Raw genomic sequence first — 20,797 nt, 5'->3', positions numbered from 1 at the left:
GCTCATCAGCAACAACCAGCTCTTTTCACTCACTGCATCTCTTCCTACTCCTACTCAGCAACAGGACAGCTCCCTCTGGAGGACACTGAGAAAACTGCAGGTCAAACTGAGAGGTCTGATTAGTGTGTTTGTGGTAATAAGATAAGATAATAAGAGATCAATAAAGCTGATTCTGAATCTGTACTAATAAAAGCTCCACCGACCAATCAAACAGCTGAACCGTCACACAGGATGCATCTGCCTTTAATCTGACAAGCTCATGATCTCCGACATTTTATAATGAAAGGTTCCGGCTTTGGTTTCCTGCACAATGAAAGCCTTGCAGCTTGTCTCTTCTGAGAGGCTTTTATTGTGAAACATCCGCAGGAAGTGGGGTTTGAACTGCAGATCATAGATGAGCCAAACATTTGGATCAGTACTTCTGTTTGTGTACCTCAGTGTGTATTTGTACACAGTATGTCAGTTTATTTTCTCCACCTCTCCAGGTGTGTCCAGGTGTTGCAATAGATGCCTCACAGCTGCTTGTCTCTCCAGGTGCATTGTGGGGGACTGCATCTGTTTCTTTGTTGTAAAAACAACGGATCAGAGACTAAAGCGTAAGCCCTGCACGCCAGCCTGCATCACACGCGGACAGGTGAGACAGACAAACGGACGGGCTTTCTCTCTCCTCTTCTCTCTTTCTCATCCCCTCCTTGTTCCTTTTCCTCCCTCCTCCTCCTCCTCTGTTGCTGCAGTGCCTCTCGCCTCCATCCGGTTGTCGTCATGGGAACGGTGCTGTCTCTGTCTCCGGGCTCACGGAAAGCCGCTCGGGGCCCGGAGGAGCTCGCGGTAAAGAAGCCGCTGGAGGAGGAGGAGAAGGACGGAACAAGGAAGAAGAAGAGGCACCCGGTGCTGCTGCACGCGCTCAGCTGGAAGAAACGGCTCGTGGCCGCGCGAGCGAAGAGGAAGGGAGGGAAGAAAGTGAAGCCCGCAGTGTCCGAGCCCAGGCATGTGCAGCAGGAGCGCCGCGAACCCAGAGTAGCGAAGCCCGGACACAAACACGGACCCATCCCGGTGCCCGTGCCCACGGTCCCAGACCAGAACCAGAGACAGGCCTGGCCCGAGCCGCTCGTGTCCCCACGGAGGGTGGTGGTTCAGGTGGGTGAGTCAGTGAGGGGTGCTCATGTGTGTTGGCAGAGGTCATCAGCTGGTTTCTAATCAGAGACACGCAGACAGACAGCGGGTAAGTGCATGCGCTTGAAGGTCAGAACATTAGGAACAGTGAAGGCAGAAAAACGTGACGCTAAATAATAAAAATGGAGAAGCCGTGAAACCTAACAAAGGAATCAGGAATAATAGATGTAAAATAATTAATATAAATTCATTCATAAAATAAGATTTTTATAAAATGGGGTGTAAGAAGAATTATTCTGAAATTAATAATAACTAGAAACTCTGTGGTGAATACAGTTTTATTGTGAAGGGTCTGAGGTGGTTCAAAGACCGTTTTCAGTCTAAAAAACACGGAGGAAAAAAACTTCCATCTGATTATAAAGTTTAAAACATCAGAGGGCACCACACACATCCACCTAGAGGACAGGTTCCACCTACAGAACCTTCAACAGAACCTCAGGTTCTACAGAAACCCAAACACTTTGTTCTACTTCCTGTGTTACAACAAAAAGTTTCCTCTCCTTGGTCCTTGTTTCCTTGTCTTCTCTGCAGGCGTCCACAGGTGAGCTCCTTCGCTGTCTCTCCGACTTCATGTGTCGCCGCTGCGTCAAACTGAAGGAGCTCTCATCCAATCAAATCGTTCTGTGGTTCAGAAACGTGGACCGAGCGTTGCTGGTTCAGGGTTGGCAGGTGAGAGCCCATCTGTGTGTCTGTGCTAGTCTCACCTGCCCAGAGCTGTTATCTGCATTCATTTACCTTAACCTCAGGGTTTAACATGTATGCTTACATGAAAGGGGCAGGGCTTGTAACTCCTCTGGCCAGTCACGGTGTTTACAGTGGTGACAGCTGAGTGGCTTATGTCCAAAGGAAGACAAACTGTATATTAGAGCGATATGAAGGTTTCAGACATTCAGACAGAAAGTAACAGACTGCTGCACACAGAGCAGCGCTGTCGGTGGAAACGTGTGTGTGTGTCTGTGTTTGTGTGTGTGTGCGCTTTAACTTCATGTTGTATGTTTTTATTTCATATCTACTGTGGTATTTAATAAATATGTCATGTTACTGTAGGTTGTTGCTGTGTTTACAAACTGCTGCTGAAAATTAACCTCAGCATCAATGTTTGGGCGTTGCATGTTAAAAATGATAAAACGTTACATTCAGGTCATGTTAGCACAGCTGAAAACTGGAGGAGCATGCTTGGTTTTGTTTGGCTTGGTTTGGTTCTGCTTGGTTTGGCTCAGGTTGGCTTGGTTTGGTTCAGCTTGGTTTGGTTCAGCCTGGCTTGGTTTGGTTCAGTTTGGCTTTGTTTGGTTTAGGTTGGTTTGGTTGGGTTAGACTTGGTTTGATGGGCCTCCTCAGTTTCTGTGGGCTCGATTATTGTCTCAAGAGAACATCAGACTTCAGGGAGATGGTTGGTGGCAGCTCTTAGACATGCGCCTCTGAAGCCTTGATCTCTTTCAAATCCCTTCTCCAGAAATTTGCAGTGGCAGTCAGAATGAAGGAACGAATAACTACATGAACAAATCAGTCCTCCTCTTACTTCCAGCATCAAGTCTGAACTGGGTTGTTTAATCTTCAGTGTGCAGCCGTCTGCTTTTAAGGGGTTAATGATGTAATTTTAATAAGGAGAGATCACTTGGATGAATTGAATGTAATTCACTGAGATAGAGAAATTATATTATTATATGTATTCTGCCATTAGACTCTGATGACCCGTCATGGCAAAGTGGACTACCAGTGGTGATAGGATTTAGGACAGGACTCCTGGGAGTCTAGACACTGGTTTGGATGGGGCTCCAATTGAGGTGTCTATGAGGTGGAGATGGGATGGAGGTGGGATGTACAAATGAGAGTCTGAAAGGGAGAATGACTGAGAGCATAGATTGAATCTATGCAAATTGGGGGCTGATTGGCTCGAAGATGGCGGGCGATAAAATGATTGGACTAACCATGTCAGTACTGAGATTGACAGCATGGGAACTGATAATGATGCATAGAACAGAAAAAGAGCCTAACACCCAGGAAAGCAGGTAGATGTATGCTTATTGAACTTAGGCATAAGCTTCATAATGATATCACTTGGATGTCATCTGCTATTGGTCAGTCATCATCGGTGGAAGTTTTTGTGACACTACGAACTATAATAATAATAATAATAATAATAATAATAATAATAATAATAATACATTTTATTTATAGGTGCCTTTCAGACCCTCAAGGTCACCTCACAGTAGCACGTAAATGTGAACTAATAGATAATGATCATATTAATCCAGAATAATTCACCTATTAGTTCAGCTGCTCTTTCTGTAGTACTAGTACTGTTGTCCCTTCATTGCCCTGTCATTGGCTGGCGTTGGCCAGGTGGTAGAGCATGTTGTCTGCTAAATGGAAGGCTGATTGTTTGATTGAGATCAGTCCACATTTTGAAACGTGTCCTTGGGCATTTTACCGTCCTCAGAAAGACCACTATAGTGAGTGTAAAACAGCTCTGTATGAGTGTGGATGGACGTGTGGATGGATGAGTGGACAAATGTGTGGACAGATGTGTGGATGAATGAGTGGACGGATATGTGGGTGGACAGATGGGAGGAATAATGAGTGGATAGATGTGTGGATGGATGAGTGGACAGATGTGTACATGGATGTGTGGATGAGTGGGTGGATGGACGTGTGGATGCATGTGTGGACGTATGGGTGAACAGATGGGAGGATGGATGGGTGGATGACTCTAAGACTGGTTGTAAAGTCCACTCTCGGTTGTCCCCCTGCAGGACCAGTGCTTCATCAGTCCGGCCAGCCTGGTGTTTGTGTACCTGCTGTGCAGGGACGTGGTGGATGAGGATACTGCTTCAGAGCACGAGCTCCACGCCACCTTCCTCACCTGTCTCTATCTGGCCTACTCCTACTTGGGCAACGAGATCTCCTACCCCCTGAAGCCTTTCCTGGTGGAGTCCAGTCGTGATGCATTCTGGGATCGAGCGCTAGAGCTGATCGAGCGCCTTAGCGGCGACATGCTGCGAATCAACGCCGATCCACACTTCTTCACCGAGGTGTTTCAGGACCTGAAGAAGCAGGGCACATCAAGAGCGAGGGAGGCGGAGAAAGATGGGAAACAGCAGGAGAAGGAGGAGTTGAAAGAGGGGCAGGAGGAAAAGATGGAGAAGAAGGAGGAGGTCAGCAAAGAGAAACCTGAGGAGCAGCAGCAGCAAGAGAAGGAGGGGCCGAATGAAGACGAGGAAGAAGGCAAGCTGGATGATCTGGACCGCTAACAGAGAGAGGAGATCGGCAGTGTTTGTTACAGAGACTTGCCCAGCAACCATTGACCCGCCACGGTCTGAATGTAAACCGCTGTTAGCGCGGCGACTGACAAGCGGCAGGCGCGATGCCAAAAGTTTTACGGACACTAGCTCACTTTAACTGCATGATGTCAATCAAGCTTGTAGACAAGTTACCATGGCAACCCTACCATCTCAAGCCTTATTTTGTTTAGTTGCACAATTTGGGGGCAGGGACAGAAAGCATCACACGTGACAGCAGCATGTTCAGGTCAACGCTGGTTTTGGTTCTGTTCTGAGGTTTTGTTTCTGAGTTGTTGGGGTTTTTTTTGGGTGGGTGTTTCTGGGTTGTGCCATTCATTAAAAAACAAACCATGTATTGTTTTTTTTTTAATGGGACTCACCTGAATGCTGCCCGTCTGAGGCGGTCCGCTGGTTAGAGTTGGGGTAACAGGTGACAACCCCTACAAACATGCAGGTTAGCATGTGGTGATGCATAATGATTAAATCTGGAGTTTTAATGTGTTAATGAAACAGTATCACTTAGTTTTATAAGGACAGAGGCAGTGGTGCCGTACGCCCTGTACCTGCACAGGTGTGTGCACGAATGAGTTCCAACCAGAAAGAAAACCATCTATTTTCTTTTGATAGAGTCAGAAAAGCTGGAGGGGACAGAAATAGAGCTTTAAAACGACTCATTTTTTATTACGTCTGACTCATCGTAGATGGAGGACACTGGGAGATGTTTGTGGTTCATGAACTGCAGGTTTTTTTGGGGTTTTTTTTTCAGTCATTGGACGTTGATCAGCAGGACAGTTGGTGATCGTCTCAGCTCTGAAACTGTCCTTTGCTGATCAGCGAGCTGCTTCAACTCGTCTCCTTCCTTTACTTTAGCTGGACTGAAGTTACTCACTGAGAGACAGGGATGCAGGAAAGGTTCCAGGTGTTTCACTTCATGTGGTTGTGCAGATGAAATAGTCTTTGAAAATAACTTGTTATTGTAGTTATTCAGCTCATCAGAGCCCAAAGTGTATTTATTGATCAGAATCAATATTATTGAATGTTGAGTGGAAGATCCCCTCTTCCAGTGGGTTAGGGGTTTAAGATGAAAATCGGACATTTTAACTTCCTGTAAACATAGTCCCATTAACAGAGCTGTGTAATGCAGATTTTCTCAGACAGCTCGTGTGACCTGGCAGTCAGCTGACGTGATTTTGATGTTTTCTGTCTCTGGTCTGAAAGTTGAATGTAAAAGTAGTCAGATCGACTGACCCTGCTGAACCATCATCATAAACAACAAAAGTCAGCTGTGTGTGTGTGACCTCTTATTTCCCTTTTCACCTGTGGTTTCATCTGCAGGCCACACTCTGTTCTACCTGCCTGTATCCATGGAATGAAAGATGAAGGTTTGAATCTGTCTGCTTGTGTTGTTTGGGTAACCCTTGGTCTTCAGACGGGACGAGAGTTCAGACCTGAGTCCCAGTTCATCCTGTTAGCCCTTTAAACTAGATCTTAAATGTGCCACTATGTGCACACTGCTAAATCTGAAGTGGCCAGAAGTTTGTGATGTGATGACAACTGCAGTCGTGGTTATTTCAGCCCCCTGACTGATGCCGAGACTCTGAGAGACAAGACCCTAAGTCAGGGGTGGGGAACTCAAGAGCTGGTGTCCTGCAGGTTTTAGATGTGTCCTTCTTCTTCTTCTGAATCTGTGTAGGGTTTGTTGGCTGTTGGCAAACAGCAAGATGGTGCATTACCGCCACCAACTGGTGTGGAGTGTTAGATAATAATAATAAATAATAATAAGGGATTGGATTTATACAGCACTTTTCAAGGCACCCAAAGCACTTCACATTCACTCTCACATTCACACACTGGTGGAGGCAAGCTACGGTTGTAGCCACAGCTGTCCTGGGGCAGACTGATAGAAGCGAGGCTGCCATATCGCGCCATCGGCCCCTCTGGCCAACACCAGTAGGCTGTAGTGTCTTGCCCAAGGACACAACGACCAGGACAGAGAGCCCGGGGATCGAACCGGCGACCTTCCGGTTACAGATACGCTTTCCAACCCCCTGAGCCACGGTCGCCTGAGATGTGCACTTGATCCAACACAGCTGATTTAAATGACTAAATGACCTCCTCAGCATGGCTGTATTCCAATTCAGGGTCTGCATACTATTTGCTGAAAATGTTTCATACAGCATTGTGTGACAGAAATGAAGGAGAAAATCTTTTGTTCATTTGTTTGTTTTTAAATGAGCTCTGTGTGATTTGATAAGTATCTGAGGCTGAGACCACAGGACTATAAAACATGATTGTTGGGCTTCCTTTCTGTACTGAACAGTCATTTAAGATTAGCTAGTAAATAACAATTAGCTGATGTTGTTCATTAGACTAAAGTCATCTCACTTTGGTAATATAAATATAATATGGCCAATATTAAAGTTATTATTATATTAATCAATATTAGTTAGTCAGTAAAGATTCAAGTTGCAGTTATTTATATTTCCTATCCCTTTATATCTTCACTCAAAGACAAGTATTTTTTTTACAAGTACGTGTACATATAGATATATATAAGAGACAAATATTGTTATTTTATCATGTTGGCATTACAAAATTTGGCTTAATGCTTACATATATGTGTAAAAAGAAAATGTACGAGCTGTGATAACTGTGTCTGATAGAATGAAGAGTAGACTGATATATGAAATATTCCTTTATTGGGTGAGAGAATCAGACCATGTCATAATAATGATAATTATTTGAACATTACCTAATAAAACTGATTCCGTACAGACAATTAGTTATTTAAAACTTTTCTAGCGGTCCTTCACAAACAGGGAACAGTCTGTCTATTCTCTCCATCTGTCAGCTGCTGCTGGCTCTTCCTCCCCCTCTTCCTCACACACTGCTGAGTTTGTCCTGGTGGATCATCAGGGGTGCAAAGCCTCACAGATGATGTGCAGCAGTGGGTCCCTCAGTCTGTCCTCACTCTGGACACTTGCAGTCGTCACACATGGAAATCAAATGTGTGATAAGCTGCAGGATTCAAACACAAGTGTAACTTATAAACACATGTTCATACTTTTATTCCACAATCAGAGAGAAAGAAACAGAGAGAGAGTGCAGGACAGACACACAGGTGACAGTCTCAGGTGTATACACTGCTACAAAACAGCACAAGAGTATTTAGTGTTTGTGTTATTACGAGTGCTAAACAATATGAGTTCCCATGTGTCCACATGTACAGTGGACACATGTGTGACTGCTGTGATTAAAGCATCTTTCTTTCAGCTTAATCAGTGAACCATCAGCTTGTTCAAACAAAACCATCAGCTTGTTCAAATAAAAGTCCATTTATATAGCTAACATTAACAGTGCAGTGGATCCTGCTTGTGACGTGATATTCAGGACTGCAAACCGAGCAGCATTTGCTGACTTTCAGCATGTTGTGTTTGTGGATACATTACTGACTTTAATTATCCAGGAAATCATCACATTCTCTGTAAGATTGAACGGCGTATATTTTAAAGTAAAGGCTTTAAAACAAAGTTGGTACTAACATCGCTAATGTTTGAAACTTTGCCGACCTGTGGCCAACAGTAATGATTTAATGTTCTTCGTTATTAAACGTTTGCACGTAAATAAGTGACACAATTCAGTGTTTACTTTTAAAACTTTACTCTTCGGCTGCCCCGCTTCAGCCGTCCGCTTTTTTTTCTGCAAAATTATCCACACCCATCTCTGTGCTATGAAGTCTGGGATATGTTGCGCCATGAAGGATACACCGACCCAGGGAAAATTCAGGGAAATGAAGGACTCATTTGAGGGCCGCATTTTGAGCAGCCTTCGAATTGGGACAGCCTCTGTCTCGTCACTGTGATGTAATCAGCCTTAAAATGCAGCCTTTGAGGCAGCAGACCCTGAATTGGGATACAGCAAACATGTCTTGAGGTTCTCCAGAGTCCTGGTAATGAACTAATCACTTGATTCAGGTGTGCTGACCCAGGGTGAGATCTAAAACCTGCAGGACACCGGCCCTTGAGTCCTAGAGTTCCCGACCCCTGCACTAAGTCGAGACCTGGAGAGCTGAAACTTGGATAATCAGTGTCTGTGTTCACTCGATTACAAAAGAACTAAGTTGGTAAGGAAAAAAACACATGACAGAAAGACAGGCGGGTTGATGGATGGATAACTTGATGGATGGATTACATAACGCAACGTAAGCACATCTACAGATGTGAACAAAGGTCACATGATCCCAGCAGTCATGTGAAAGCAGCCTGGCATAAACTCTTTTTTTTTTTTTTTTTTTAAAGAGGTCCCAGTGTGAGTAATCTGTCCAGTGTGCCCGGTAGTCCATGGTTATGCTCAGGTTTACTGCGTGAACAGGGGCTCATCTCACGCAGCATTACAGGTATTAACCTAATCCAGTCACAGATGTGTTTCTCCAGCTGTCTCTGTTTCACTGCAGAGCCGCCGCATCACTGCTCCGCTTTTTCAGAGTAACCCAGGCACAGGTCATATGATGCAGCTCTGCTCACTGCCCATTGGTCCAGATTTGCTGCAGAAAGAGAGAGAGATGAGAGTGAGGTGAACAAGGAAGTAAAGTCACTCTTCTTCGTCTGTTTCATTCAGCAAACTTGCAGTGCTCCCTGCAGCACTGTCAGGGTGAGCGCTGCACTTTTCGGTTTACGTGTTTGTACCTCAGCTGCTGCTTCATTATTAATAAATGATGACTAAATCAGACCAACGTCGCACTTTTAATATCTGCATCCAAACACATGTTATGGGTGGAGCCTCTGAAGCTGCTATTTCATCAGTTTATACAAAACTTTTATTGTGAAGTTCAACATCTGTATAAATTTATAGACTTTAATTAAGTATTTAAATAAATTTTAATCATGGAAGTGACTCATAGTTTATCTCAGCTGACTGTCGTGGACCACCTTTCTCTTTTCTAAATGTATGATCAGTTTCATCATGCACGTTCATCTGATCTGAACTCTTTGACTGGTCAGTTTGAGGATGTTCACTGTTCAGCCTTCTGCAGATCTCCTATAGGAGGGCTTTGACTCCATGAACTGCCTGACCCTGTATGGAGTGCACTTCCCCTTAAACCTTTTTGGTCAGTTAGCTCCAAATTAATGCAGACTGATGCTTCCTGGGTCAGAGTTGTGCTCCTGACAGCAGGTAAGAGGGTAAAAATGTCCTGAGAGCAAACCATTTCATCTGCTTCCACTAAGCAGGAACAAGGAGTTGGAAATTAAAGTTGTTAAAAGATTTTGAATTTTATTACCTTATCATCTTTATTCAACTGTGATAATTGCTTATGTTTAGCGTTATTTGAATTTTGCAGTAATGCCTGTACATAGCGTGTCAGCATTTCTTTAACTGGAACTGGAAGTGACCACATGAAGAAGTTGCTCAAGTTTAGACAACACCCACTACAAGATCGTTAATCAACTTGTTCATCTTTGTCTTGCAAGGTATGCAATCACCAGATAAGAAGTTGTTTTTTCCTTAACTTGTACTCCACCCATGAGTAGGACAGTATATAATAAAGTTTGAGCAGATGCCTGGCGCGCATTCCTGCACGACTCTGTAGTTGACAGATTGTGCTCAGGAGTCGCCCATGTACATGAATTAACTCTGGGCCCGTGATTCTTTGCTTTCCTGAGGTTTTTCTCCCAACAAAAGTCCAAAAAAAAAATCCTTAATCACTATAATACTGGAGACATTTATTAAACACCTGCCTCAAACGCTCCCACTCTAACTCCAACAACCTTAAAGTCAAACGTCTGGTGTCAGCTGTATGACGGGAGAGCCTGTGAAGAACAAAGATCAGCTGAAGAAAAAGATCTGAGATTTGGTAAACAACTAAGGCTGAGAGGAAACACCACAGCAGGGGCAGGCCACTTCTTTTTTTAAAGAAGAACAGCAGAAGGAGAAATGAGGCCTCTGCTTTCAGAACATGCAGGAGCCGAGGCAGCAGAGGGTTAGGTTTGTGTAAATGAACAGGCTACCAGCTTGCTGGTGGCCTGAAGTGCACGGGCCATCATTGGCGCTGGGTGGCGATGTCCCTTCCCTGTTCCCAAAAATTACCGATCTTGGGTGTATGCGCATTGTACATCATTGGGCCCTCGCAACATTTTGGCATTTCTTTGCCTTCTTTAGGCTGGCCCAATGTGTGTTGTGTTGTGTCTGTTTGACTTCTGTCTTTTCTGTCCCTCTCTTGGCTTTAATACTCTTTCTTTGCTCCTCCCACTCTTGTGTTTTCAACTTGTTTTTCTTAAAAATTCTTTCCTACTTTTATTTCTGTTTCTCTCTTTGCATGACTTTCTTGTCTTTAGTTCTTTTCCCTTACTTGTGACCTATTTGTCTTTATTTGTTTACTACTTTTCTTTTTGTTTGTTTTTCTTGACTTTCTCTTGTCTTTCGTGACTTGTTTTCTCTTGTGACCTCTTTGTCTTTTTTTTTTTTACTTTCTATTTTTCTTCGTTTTCCACTTGTTTTCTTTATTGTTGTTTTTCTTTTCATGGCACCCCCTGCTGTTTTGACATCCCGTCCTTTGTTCTCTCTGTTTATATTTCTCTTTATGCCACCCCCTTCCTTTGAGTCCTTTCCAGTGTTACGTTTCCTTTGTTTATCTCCTTGTGTCTCTTTGTTTGTTTCCTTCTGTCCTACTTAGTTGTTTTGTGACTTTGTGTCTTACCTTCTGACTGTTTGTCTTTGTGTTTTAAGGACCCCCTTGGTTAGGTTTGTGAAATAAAACACAATAACCCTCCCCACCTCATCCGACGAGTGTGTGGTTGGATACTGGGCCATTGGAAATGGCCACCGCACGTCATACGTAGCTCCTCATCCCCCTACCCCGTTCCAGTCCCCCTCCCTCTTTCCCCAGAAAGTTAACGTGTAGCCCCGAGGAGACCCTGAGACAGCACCTTAGATCACTCCCCATTATATGAGACCCTATATTGAGTTTGGAGGGCTTACGTTTGAAGTGTTTTAATTTTTCTGTCTTTGTTGCTACTTCAAAATTCTTTTGTTTATTTCGCATATTAATTAACATGAATTTTAATTGTTTTTCCATTTGTAATGTTTTACTTTCAATCGTCCATTTGTTTCTTTGTGGGTTTTTAAGTTAATTTTTTATACCTTGATTATTATTTATTATTAATATTATTGTTATATTTTTGTGTGCTTTTATTTTTGTGTTATCTTTATATTGTGTTATTAGTGTTAACTTTATCATTTGATTTAATTTGTAAGGACACATCATCAGTAGTGGACCTTGCAATCATTGGGTGTTTCTGTTGTGCCCTTAAACAGGGGAAATAGTGAGGAGAGGTGAAAGAACGGCACAGACACGCAGCTCTCACTCTCACTCGTCTATATTGAGTTTCAGAAGCTAAACAGATAGTAACAGAAAACTCTTCACACAATATGGCGGAGTAATAGTGAAAACTAGCATACACAGTAACAGAGATTAACTGAAACTTCTCAGCCAAAAACAGTCCACAATTCACATCTTTCGCTACAATGAACAATGATAACAACGTAATAATCAACAGTAACACACATTTATACAGATTTGTCCATGACAGTTACCTTAAACAGGGGAAATAGTGAGGAGAGGTGAAAGAACGGCACAGACACGCAGCTCTCACTCTCACTCGTCTGTATTGAGTGAAGGAGGAAGCGCGCAAACCCACCTACTGGAGCCCTGAGGCATTACCAATGGATCGACGCACAATCAACCCAGCAAAACTTTCACTACATATCTCCCTCTATATTCTCACTGCATATTCTATTCGAAAACAGTCAAAGCAACAAATAAAACATTAATAAAGGCATCACATGAAATGTAAGGAACAGAGATGTACAACTTCAAAACTAATCAAATTTATGATCCACCACATACTCCCCCTCTGAATAGATGTTGTCCTCAACATCCAAATGTTTAACATTTAGCACAAACGTGGGGTTATGACCATTAATATCACCAAAACCACATACAATAACCCATTGCATACTATAATTGTTTCTTGTACCTTATATGTACTCTACAAGAATAGTTTCACAAGCTGGAACTCTTTTCATACATTCTTTAGTGTGGGTTATTACCCAAAGTCTTTCAGTGTTCTCATACAGTCTGTATGAATTACAGTGTCCATGCAGTTACATTAACACAGTCTGCTGCTGGCTTGTGAACAAAGTCCTTTTAGTGCAGCTTGTCAAAGCAGCCACTCTCTCCTTTGACCAATGTCCATGAGAGTGATACAAGTGGCCGTAGCCATGTGGTGTGCTTTGGATGTGTGTGTTAAGCTGCAAGCACAATATGAATCAGTTCAGAACACAGAATTCTGTGTTAAACAGTCCATTTACTTGTGGTTGGTGTGGAGTGTAAGTGCATTGTCTCTGTTCAGTAATATGTTTCGTGTGTGATCACAATGTTTGTTTTCACTCAAGTCCATACAGTTATCAGTGGCAGTATGCCTGAACAGTCCGTGGAACCATGAAGTGTGTATGATGTGATGGTGTTCTCAGGTTATAACAAGCTGGTGAACCAAGCCGATCATATGTGAAGATCTTTGGTGGCTTGCGCTCTCTACTTGGTCGCTGATGCTCTTGCTCACTGGTCCTGCTGTATTTGTCTGGAACAGGTGCAGGAACAGGTTCCTCCACTGATGGCTCCTCGACATAATTTTCCTCTTGGTCAGGTAGTTGTTCACATTGGTTCAGTACTTCATGTTCATTCTCTGGCTCAGATGACATGTTTTCCACTGTTTGAAGGTGTTTGGCTGGTTCATCAGTGCTCATAGGATTCAGTGTCTGAGGGTAAAGTGGCTCAAATGGCTGCTGAGATGACACTGGATAGTACTCATCATCGTCATCGTCTTCCTCAGCTTGTTCCACTTCCTCACTTGTCTCCACAGCTCTTTTTCTTGTTCGTGGTCGCACTTCAGTTTCAACAGGCAGATGGTCACATGGCAGAAGAAGATTGCAATGCAATATCCTTGATCTCCCTTTTGCTTTCTCAGGTCTGAGTTCATAAACTGGGATATCTCTGCTGACCTGACGCACGACTGTGTGAACCACATCCTCCCAGTGGTTCCTCAGCTTGCCTGGACCTCCTCGAGGTGTCATGTTCCTTATTAAAACACGATCACCTGGCTGTAATACTGAGCTCATCACCTTGCTGTCATAATGTCTTTTAATCTTACAGCTGCTTTATGAGCGTTTTCTCTGGTGATCTCATATGCTTCTTCCATGCCTTGTTTCCATTTTACCATGTAGTCATGATGATTGCCATCTCCTTGTTCTGAGGTCAAGCTGAACAGCATGTTGATTGGCAATCGTGGGGAGCGTCCGTATAACAAGTAAAAAGGGGAAAATCCAGTTACCTCGCTGCGGGTACAATTATAGGCATAAATCAGTTTGTTAAGCGAGTCCTTCCAGTTAGTTTTCTGACTCTCTGAGAGTGTTTTCAGCATCTGGAGTAGTGTCCTATTAAACCGCTGCACTTGTCCATTCCCTTGGGGATGGTAGGGAGTAGTCCTGGACCCAGCAACTCCACAGTAGTTTTTCAGTTGTGCAAACAGATGATTTTCAAATTCAGCACCTTGATCATGATGTATTCGTGCTGGAAAGCCAAATCTTAAAGCATAGTCATTAAAGATTTTGTCTGCAGCCATTTTACCTGATTTGGAAGTTGTGGCATACGCTTGGGCGAAGCGTGTGAAATGGTCAATGACTACAAGGATGTATTCATAACCCCCTTTGCACTTGTCAAGGTGCAGGAAATCAATTGAGACAAGTTCAAATGGTTGAGTAGTGACAATATTAGTTCAATTCAATTTAATTCAATTCAATTTTATTTATATAGCGCCAAATCACAACAAATGTCGCCTCAAGGCGCTTGTCTGCTTGTAGTCAGTGGTGCTCTGCTCTCATGACACGGCTTCTTCTGTTTTATGCAAACACACCTTCTGGTCACATAATCCTCTACTTCCCGTTGCATATAGGGCCAGTAAAACCGGTCCCGTATCAGTGACAATGTTCTCTCTACACCTTGATGGCCCATTTCATCATGTAGCTCCTTTAGTACAGTACTTTTGTGTATTTCTGGTAGGACCAACTGTTTTCTGTTTGCTGTTTTTCTGTGCAAGATCCCATTCTCATCCATCTCCAATTTGTCCCACTCCCTCAGGAGACATATGACCTGTGGGCTGAGTTGTCTTAGTTCGGAACGTGATGGTTTTTCCTGTGTTAGTTTACACTGAATTACAGGTCCAATAGTAGGATCACTTCTCTGGTCCTGTTTGATCTGGCCTTTTGTCAGTGGAATGATGGAAACATCTGTGGCCATGGCTGAACACCTGACTGAGACACCCATTGACCATGACACATTGGAGTCATCCTGCCTTTCCACTGCCTGTGTGGTTGCTCCAATTACATCGTATGCCATTTCCTCTGTGCATTCATTCATAAACGTTTCCATGTCTACCGGCATCCTGGAGAGGCAGTCTGCGTCCACATTTTCTTTACCAGGGCGATATTTAATTGTGAAGTGAAAATCTGCCAGTTCTGCTACCCATCGACACCCTGTTGCATTCAGTTTGGCAGTGGACAGTACATAGGTAAGTGGATTATTGTCGGTGTACACGGTGAAGAATGGTGCATAATATAGGTAATCACGGAATTTTTCTGTGATAGCCCACTTAAGAGCAAGAAACTCTAACTTGCCTGAATGCAGGTGGTAATTCTTCTCAGCTGCAGTTAAAGTGCGGGAACCATAAGCAATCACACAAAGCTTTCCATTCTGCTTTTGGTACAACACGGCACCTAATCCCTGGTTTGACGCATCAGTGTGAAGGGTGAATGGCTGTGAAAATTCTGGAAAGCCTAGAACAGGGGGCTGAGTTAGACAGTCTATCAGCTGCTCTAGTGCTAACTGGTGCATGTCGGTCCACTCAATAGGTGTACTCGAAGGAACACTACACCTGTTTCCCTTTGTTTGCCACTTTAATCTTGTGTTTCGCTGGGTCTCAACATCTGCAGGTCCCTTGAGCAAGTCATACAGAGGATTTGCAATTCTGGCAAAATCCTTGATGTATTGTCTGTAATAACTTAGTAGGCCCAACATTGCTCTTAGTTCACCAACAGTACCTGGCCGTTTGTTTTTCAAAGCTGTTACAGCAGCAGTGTCTGCGGGGTCTATCCTGCGTCCCTCTGCTGACACAATCCTGCCAAGGTACCTCACTTCTGTCCTAAACAGGTCACACTTCCTTGGTTTGAGTTTGATTCTGTACTCCCTGAGCCGCCGCAGCACTTTTCTGACATCCTCAACATGATCCTCAAACGTTCTGCTAAAGACAAGGACATCATCGAGGTAAGGCACACATATTTCATCCCTTAACCCTTCTAAGCACTCCTCCATGCAGCGTTGAAATGCTGCTGGAGCATTCATCAGTCCAAATGGGATTCTGACCCACTCATACAGGCCCCAGGGGGTCACAAAAGCTGTTAGGTGTTTACTGTCTTTGCCCATGAACCCCTGGTGGTATGCTTTACCCTGGTCCAGTAGAGAAAAGAGAGTGTTGCCACCTAAGTTGTCCATGATGTCTTGTACTCTGGGAATGGGGTGGCGGTCTGGGTGAGTCTTCCTATTCAGCTCTCGGTAGTCAATACACAAGCGCAGTGTACCATCTTTTTTTCTCACACAGACTACCGGAGAGGAGTAAGATGAGTTTGATTTTTCCACCCACCCCTGAGCTATTAGGTCCTGTAGGTAGTTTTTCATTTCCTGATACAAGGGTTTTGGTACAGAGAGATAAGTCCGTGTGACTGGCTCATTATCTTTCAATGAAATGTTCATTTGCAAGTTTTCAACACAGCCTATGTCATCATCAGATTTAGAGAATGACTCTGATTCTTCTCTTAGCATCTGACTAACAGCTTGTCTCTGGTGGCCATTCAGGTGAGTCAAGTCGATAGGTGGGTCCCATTGTTCACTTTTAGGTGTGTTCTCACCTGAGCTCTTAGTCTGGATGGGACGGACTGATGCAGTAGGGAGGCAGTCAGTTTTGAATACATTAGCAGGATATATTGATGCAACAGACTGCACAGCTCCAATAACAGTCCTACTTGGCAGTATGATGTCATGGCTAGTGGGATTTTGTACACTAATGACAATTTTTGGTGTCATACCAGTCTTTACTAAAACAAGGGTATCACAGAACTCGAGTCCTTCGGGCCACTGTGGGTTCTCATGAGGCTCGAAGATCAGGGTTCTATCTTCTTTGAAAGGTGGGGCTTGCACTCGACACTCGATTTGGATGGAGCTCTGTTTAGGCACTTCAACTCTCTCATTTGTTGTTCTTACACTGTGCTCACATGGCTGTCCCACTGTCACTGCATTAACAAAAGCTCTTGCCCTACTCTTTCTGAGGTGAGGAAAAGCTACTTTTACTGTCTGCATGAGTTTCTCTTTATTCTTATTGTTTGTCTTATCCTGTACTCTGTTTGCAACTAGGTGTGAGATCACATTGAAGCCAATTATGGGGCATGACTGTTGGTTGCCTTTTAACACTAACATGGGTATTAGCAGATCTTCATCATTAGCAGTAAGTCTGAAGCTTACCTCGAGCCAACCAATATATGGTATTTCCGTCCCATTGGCTGCTTCAAGTTGCAGTGGTTCAAGTGGGTCTACTAGTTCTGCTATATCTCTTAGTTGGACATCAGGCAAATGGGTCTGTTTCCAGGTTGCATCTACAGCACAAATTTGTGAACCTGTGTCCCAAAGTGCCTGGATTCTTTGGTTGTGCAGAAAGCACTGAATGAGACATTTCTCTCCTACAAGCTCTTTTACAGTAGGCGTCTTCACTGGATTACTTCTTTTCCTACACTTTGGTTTGCAACTTGACTGTATTTCCTGTTTCTTAATAGATGAACATGTATATGGCTTACAGTACCTTTTGTGCACAGAGCAGTGTGTCTCTTGACAGTCTTTTGAGCAATACAATGTTATTTTACAAACAGAACAACATTTTAACTTCATACTCTCTTCCTTTCCCTCACAGTTAGCACAATATTGGGACTTTTCAATGCTGTTGGTTGCCCCATGTCCCGTGGGAGCAACCTCCCTTAGTTTAAAGGGCTCCCTTTATCTGATTTTGTCAGTCTAGGTGCTTTACAACCTGCACGGAAATGCTCACTACTCCCACACCTAAAACAATGCTGGCAATATGCCTCACCTGCCTGCACACATGCAAAACATCTGGGACGGTGACGTGGTGAGGGATAATATCGCTGTGGTGCGAATCTTTGTTGAAACTGTGCTGCCCCATGCACATGCCCAGGTCCATGTGCTGGGTGGTATTCCTGTGCTGCTGCAGGAGGGTGCTGGTGGTAAAATGGCATGCAGTTTTGTTCAGCCTTAATGGGGAAAGGCTGCTGAGGTGCTGGGGTTGTCTTCTGAATGGTTTCTCTGATTTGGGAAACTTCAGCCCTCAAGTCTTTTAGCAGCACCATGTCAGCACGCATTTCCTTTATTTCTGTTAGAAGATCAGGGGGTAGAGGGGCTGGTTTCTCTTGGGCTGTGCTTCTCTTTCCCACTGGGGAATCATTAGACTGGACAGTATTTACAGCTGTTACTCGTGATGGAGCAACATGTTTCTTTTTGTCCTGTCTTTCCTTTTCATTTGCGACTGCAATATTTACCCTCTCGAGCAACAACTCATCTTAAGTATTTGTTTGCAGGAGGTAAGGTTGCAGGTCACTTTTAATATTGTCATTCTGAAGACCAGTCAGGACAGTATGCATGAAAAGGCTCTGGACTAGTGCTGGATCATACTTTAGACTGGACTCAACCTCCTGAGAAGCAAACAGGATTTTCTGTCTCAAGTCCATTTTCCTGATCAAGAAATTTTGGGGTGTTTCTTTACTACTCTGAACCTGAGAGGTAAGTTGTTTGTATAACTCTGTGGCACCTTTCTCCTGGTAATGAGACCTGAGGATTCTCCTAAGAGCAGGTAATGTGAGGTTTTCTTTCCCTTCAAGATAACTCCTTAGCTGCAAGCCTGGCGTGATAGCACGAATTACAGCATCAGTGATTTCTGATTCTGGGTAGCCCCTATTGATCCCGCTTTCAATTTGTCTGGCCAGACTGGAGAATGTCAGCCTGTCTTTTTGCCCCGGCTCTCCTATTTGGCCTGATATCTTAAATTCTTTGCGCCACATGGAACTGTTTGGTGCTGTTGGAACAATGTTTCTCACTGGGGTGCGAGGACTTAAGGCAGGATTCATGCTATTCCTCATCAAGTCATGCATTCCACCCTCTTTTTGTTGTAAGAGCAGTCTTAATGTCTCTATCTCCTCCTGGCTACTTTCCTGGTCCTGAACAGCTGGATCCACTGTTTCATTCACACCCTGTTTTTTTATCCATTTGTATGTCACTTATAATGTCCTGGACATTAAGAAGTTCTGACATACCTTCGTCCTTTCGGGTAGCCAGCTCTGTGCGTTCAAGGTGCTTAACTAAATGCGAGACTAGCTGACTGCGCGTTCTATTAATCACAAACTCTTTTCCTGGTCCTGAGATTTGAAGTACATCACATAATTTAGTCAGCTGCTCTAAAGTCAGTTGATACAGTGTTCCTTTAATCTCCAGCTGTAGCTTTTCTAATTCAGACTCCGTGTTGTCAGAGGAGTTAGCACAAGCAGTCAGTTGAGAAATGATCAGACTTAGTTGGCTTTTACTGCCCCCTAGTGGCGACTTTTTCACTTCAGGATACAGACACCAACTTAGGTCTAGCGATGTCTCTGCTGCTTTACTATGCTCCCTTCTGATACCTGGGTCATCTGGGGGGGGGGGGGGGGGGTGATCAACGAGAGGATTTCTCTTACAGGTCAGGGATGGTCCTCGAATCAATCATCCCAGCGGTGCCTCCAAATGTTGTGCCCTTAAACAGGGGAAATAGTGAGGAGAGGTGAAAGAACGGCACAGACACGCAGCTCTCACTCTCACTCGTCTGTATTGAGTTTCAGAAGCTAAACAGATAGTAACAGAAAACTCTTCACACAATATGGCGGAGTAATAGCGAAAACTAGCATACACAGTAACAGAGATTTAACTGAAACTTCTCAGCCAAAAACAGTCCGCAATTCACATCTTTCGCTACAATGAACAATGATAACAATGTAATAATCAACAGTAACACACATTTATACAGATTTGTCCATGACAGTTACCTTAAACAGGGGAAATAGTGAGGAGAGGTGAAAGAACGGCACAGACACGCAGCTCTCACTCTCACTCGTCTGTATTGAGTGAAGGAGGAAGCGCGCAAACCCACCTACTGGAGCGCTGAGGCATTACCAATGGATTGACGCACAATCAACCCAGCAAAACTTTCACTACATATCTCCCTCTATATTCCCACTGCATATTCTATTCGAAAACAGTCAAAGCAACAAATAAAACATTAATAAAGGCATCACATGAAATGTAAGGAACAGAGATGTACAACTTCAAAACTAATCAAATTTATAATCCACCACATTTCGGCCATTATCACTAGACACCCTCTTCCAAGGAAGGCCCTGTCAGGGTTGATTAGACCCTGCAGTGTGTCTCAGGTTTAGTGAAATTACTTTAATTGATGTAATTATTTCCATTTTGGCTTTCAATAACAAAACAATTGAAAAGTGAGATAATGTTGTCTCTGGATACTGTAGCTCCAGTGAAAACTAAGGTCTCTAATCAGAAGTACCTGACCCCGTGGTATAATTCTCAAACACGTACCCTAAAGCAGATGACTCGTAATCTGGAGAGGAAATGGCGTGTCACAAATTTAGAGGATCATCATTTAGCCTGGAGAAATAGTTTGTTGCTTTATAAGAAAGCCCTCCGCAAAGCCAGAACAGCTTACTACTCATCACTGATTGAAGAAAATAAGAACAACCCCAGGTTTCTCTTCAGCACTGTAGCCAGGCTGACAAAAAGTCAGAGCTCTTTTGAGCCAACCATCCCTTTAACGTTAACTAGTGATGACTTCATGAACTTCTTCACAAATAAAATTTTTATCATTAGAGAAAAAATTACCAATAATCATCCCACAGATGTAATATTATCTACAGCTACTCTTAGTTTCATTGATGTTAAGTTAGACTCTTTTTTTCCCAATCGATCTTTCTGAGTTAACTTCAATAATTACTTCCTCCAAACCATCAACGTGTCTTTTAGACCCCATTCCTACAAAACTGCTCAAAGAAGTCCTGCCATTGATTAATTCTTCGATCTTATATATGATCAACCTATCTCTAATAATCGGCTATGTACCACAGGCCTTCAAGGT

At 43.5% G+C, this 20,797-nt stretch overlaps 1 protein-coding gene across 3 annotated transcripts; it reads left to right on the top strand.

The window, feature by feature from the left end:
• Positions 1-370: 370 nt before the first annotated feature.
• On the top strand, positions 371-16,408 carry LOC146502326 (cyclin-dependent kinase 5 activator 1-like). Of its 3 annotated transcripts, none has more exons than XR_014869366.1 (4): positions 371-1,137; positions 1,705-1,842; positions 3,927-4,780; positions 4,855-16,408. XR_014869366.1 is itself a non-coding variant. In XM_085132954.1 (4 exons), the coding sequence occupies exons 2-4, from the start codon at positions 763-765 to the stop codon at positions 4,422-4,424; spliced, it is 1,011 nt and encodes a 336-aa protein (XP_084989080.1). In that variant the 5' UTR covers positions 371-634; positions 735-762; the 3' UTR covers positions 4,425-16,408. The 3 variants fall into 3 exon arrangements, 2 of the variants coding, with proteins under 2 accessions (XP_084989080.1, XP_084989079.1); XM_085132954.1 differs by having other exon boundaries at positions 371-634; positions 735-1,137; positions 3,927-16,408; XM_085132953.1 differs by having other exon boundaries at positions 3,927-16,408.
• The last annotated feature ends 4,389 nt before the right edge of the window (positions 16,409-20,797 follow it).

Source organism: Neolamprologus multifasciatus, chromosome 15 (genome assembly GCF_963576455.1).
Source record: "Neolamprologus multifasciatus chromosome 15, fNeoMul1.2, whole genome shotgun sequence".
Taxonomy (NCBI): domain Eukaryota; kingdom Metazoa; phylum Chordata; class Actinopteri; order Cichliformes; family Cichlidae; genus Neolamprologus; species Neolamprologus multifasciatus.
The sequence above is the reverse complement of the archived record's forward strand: the minus strand, read 5'-3'. Positions and strand labels throughout refer to the sequence as shown.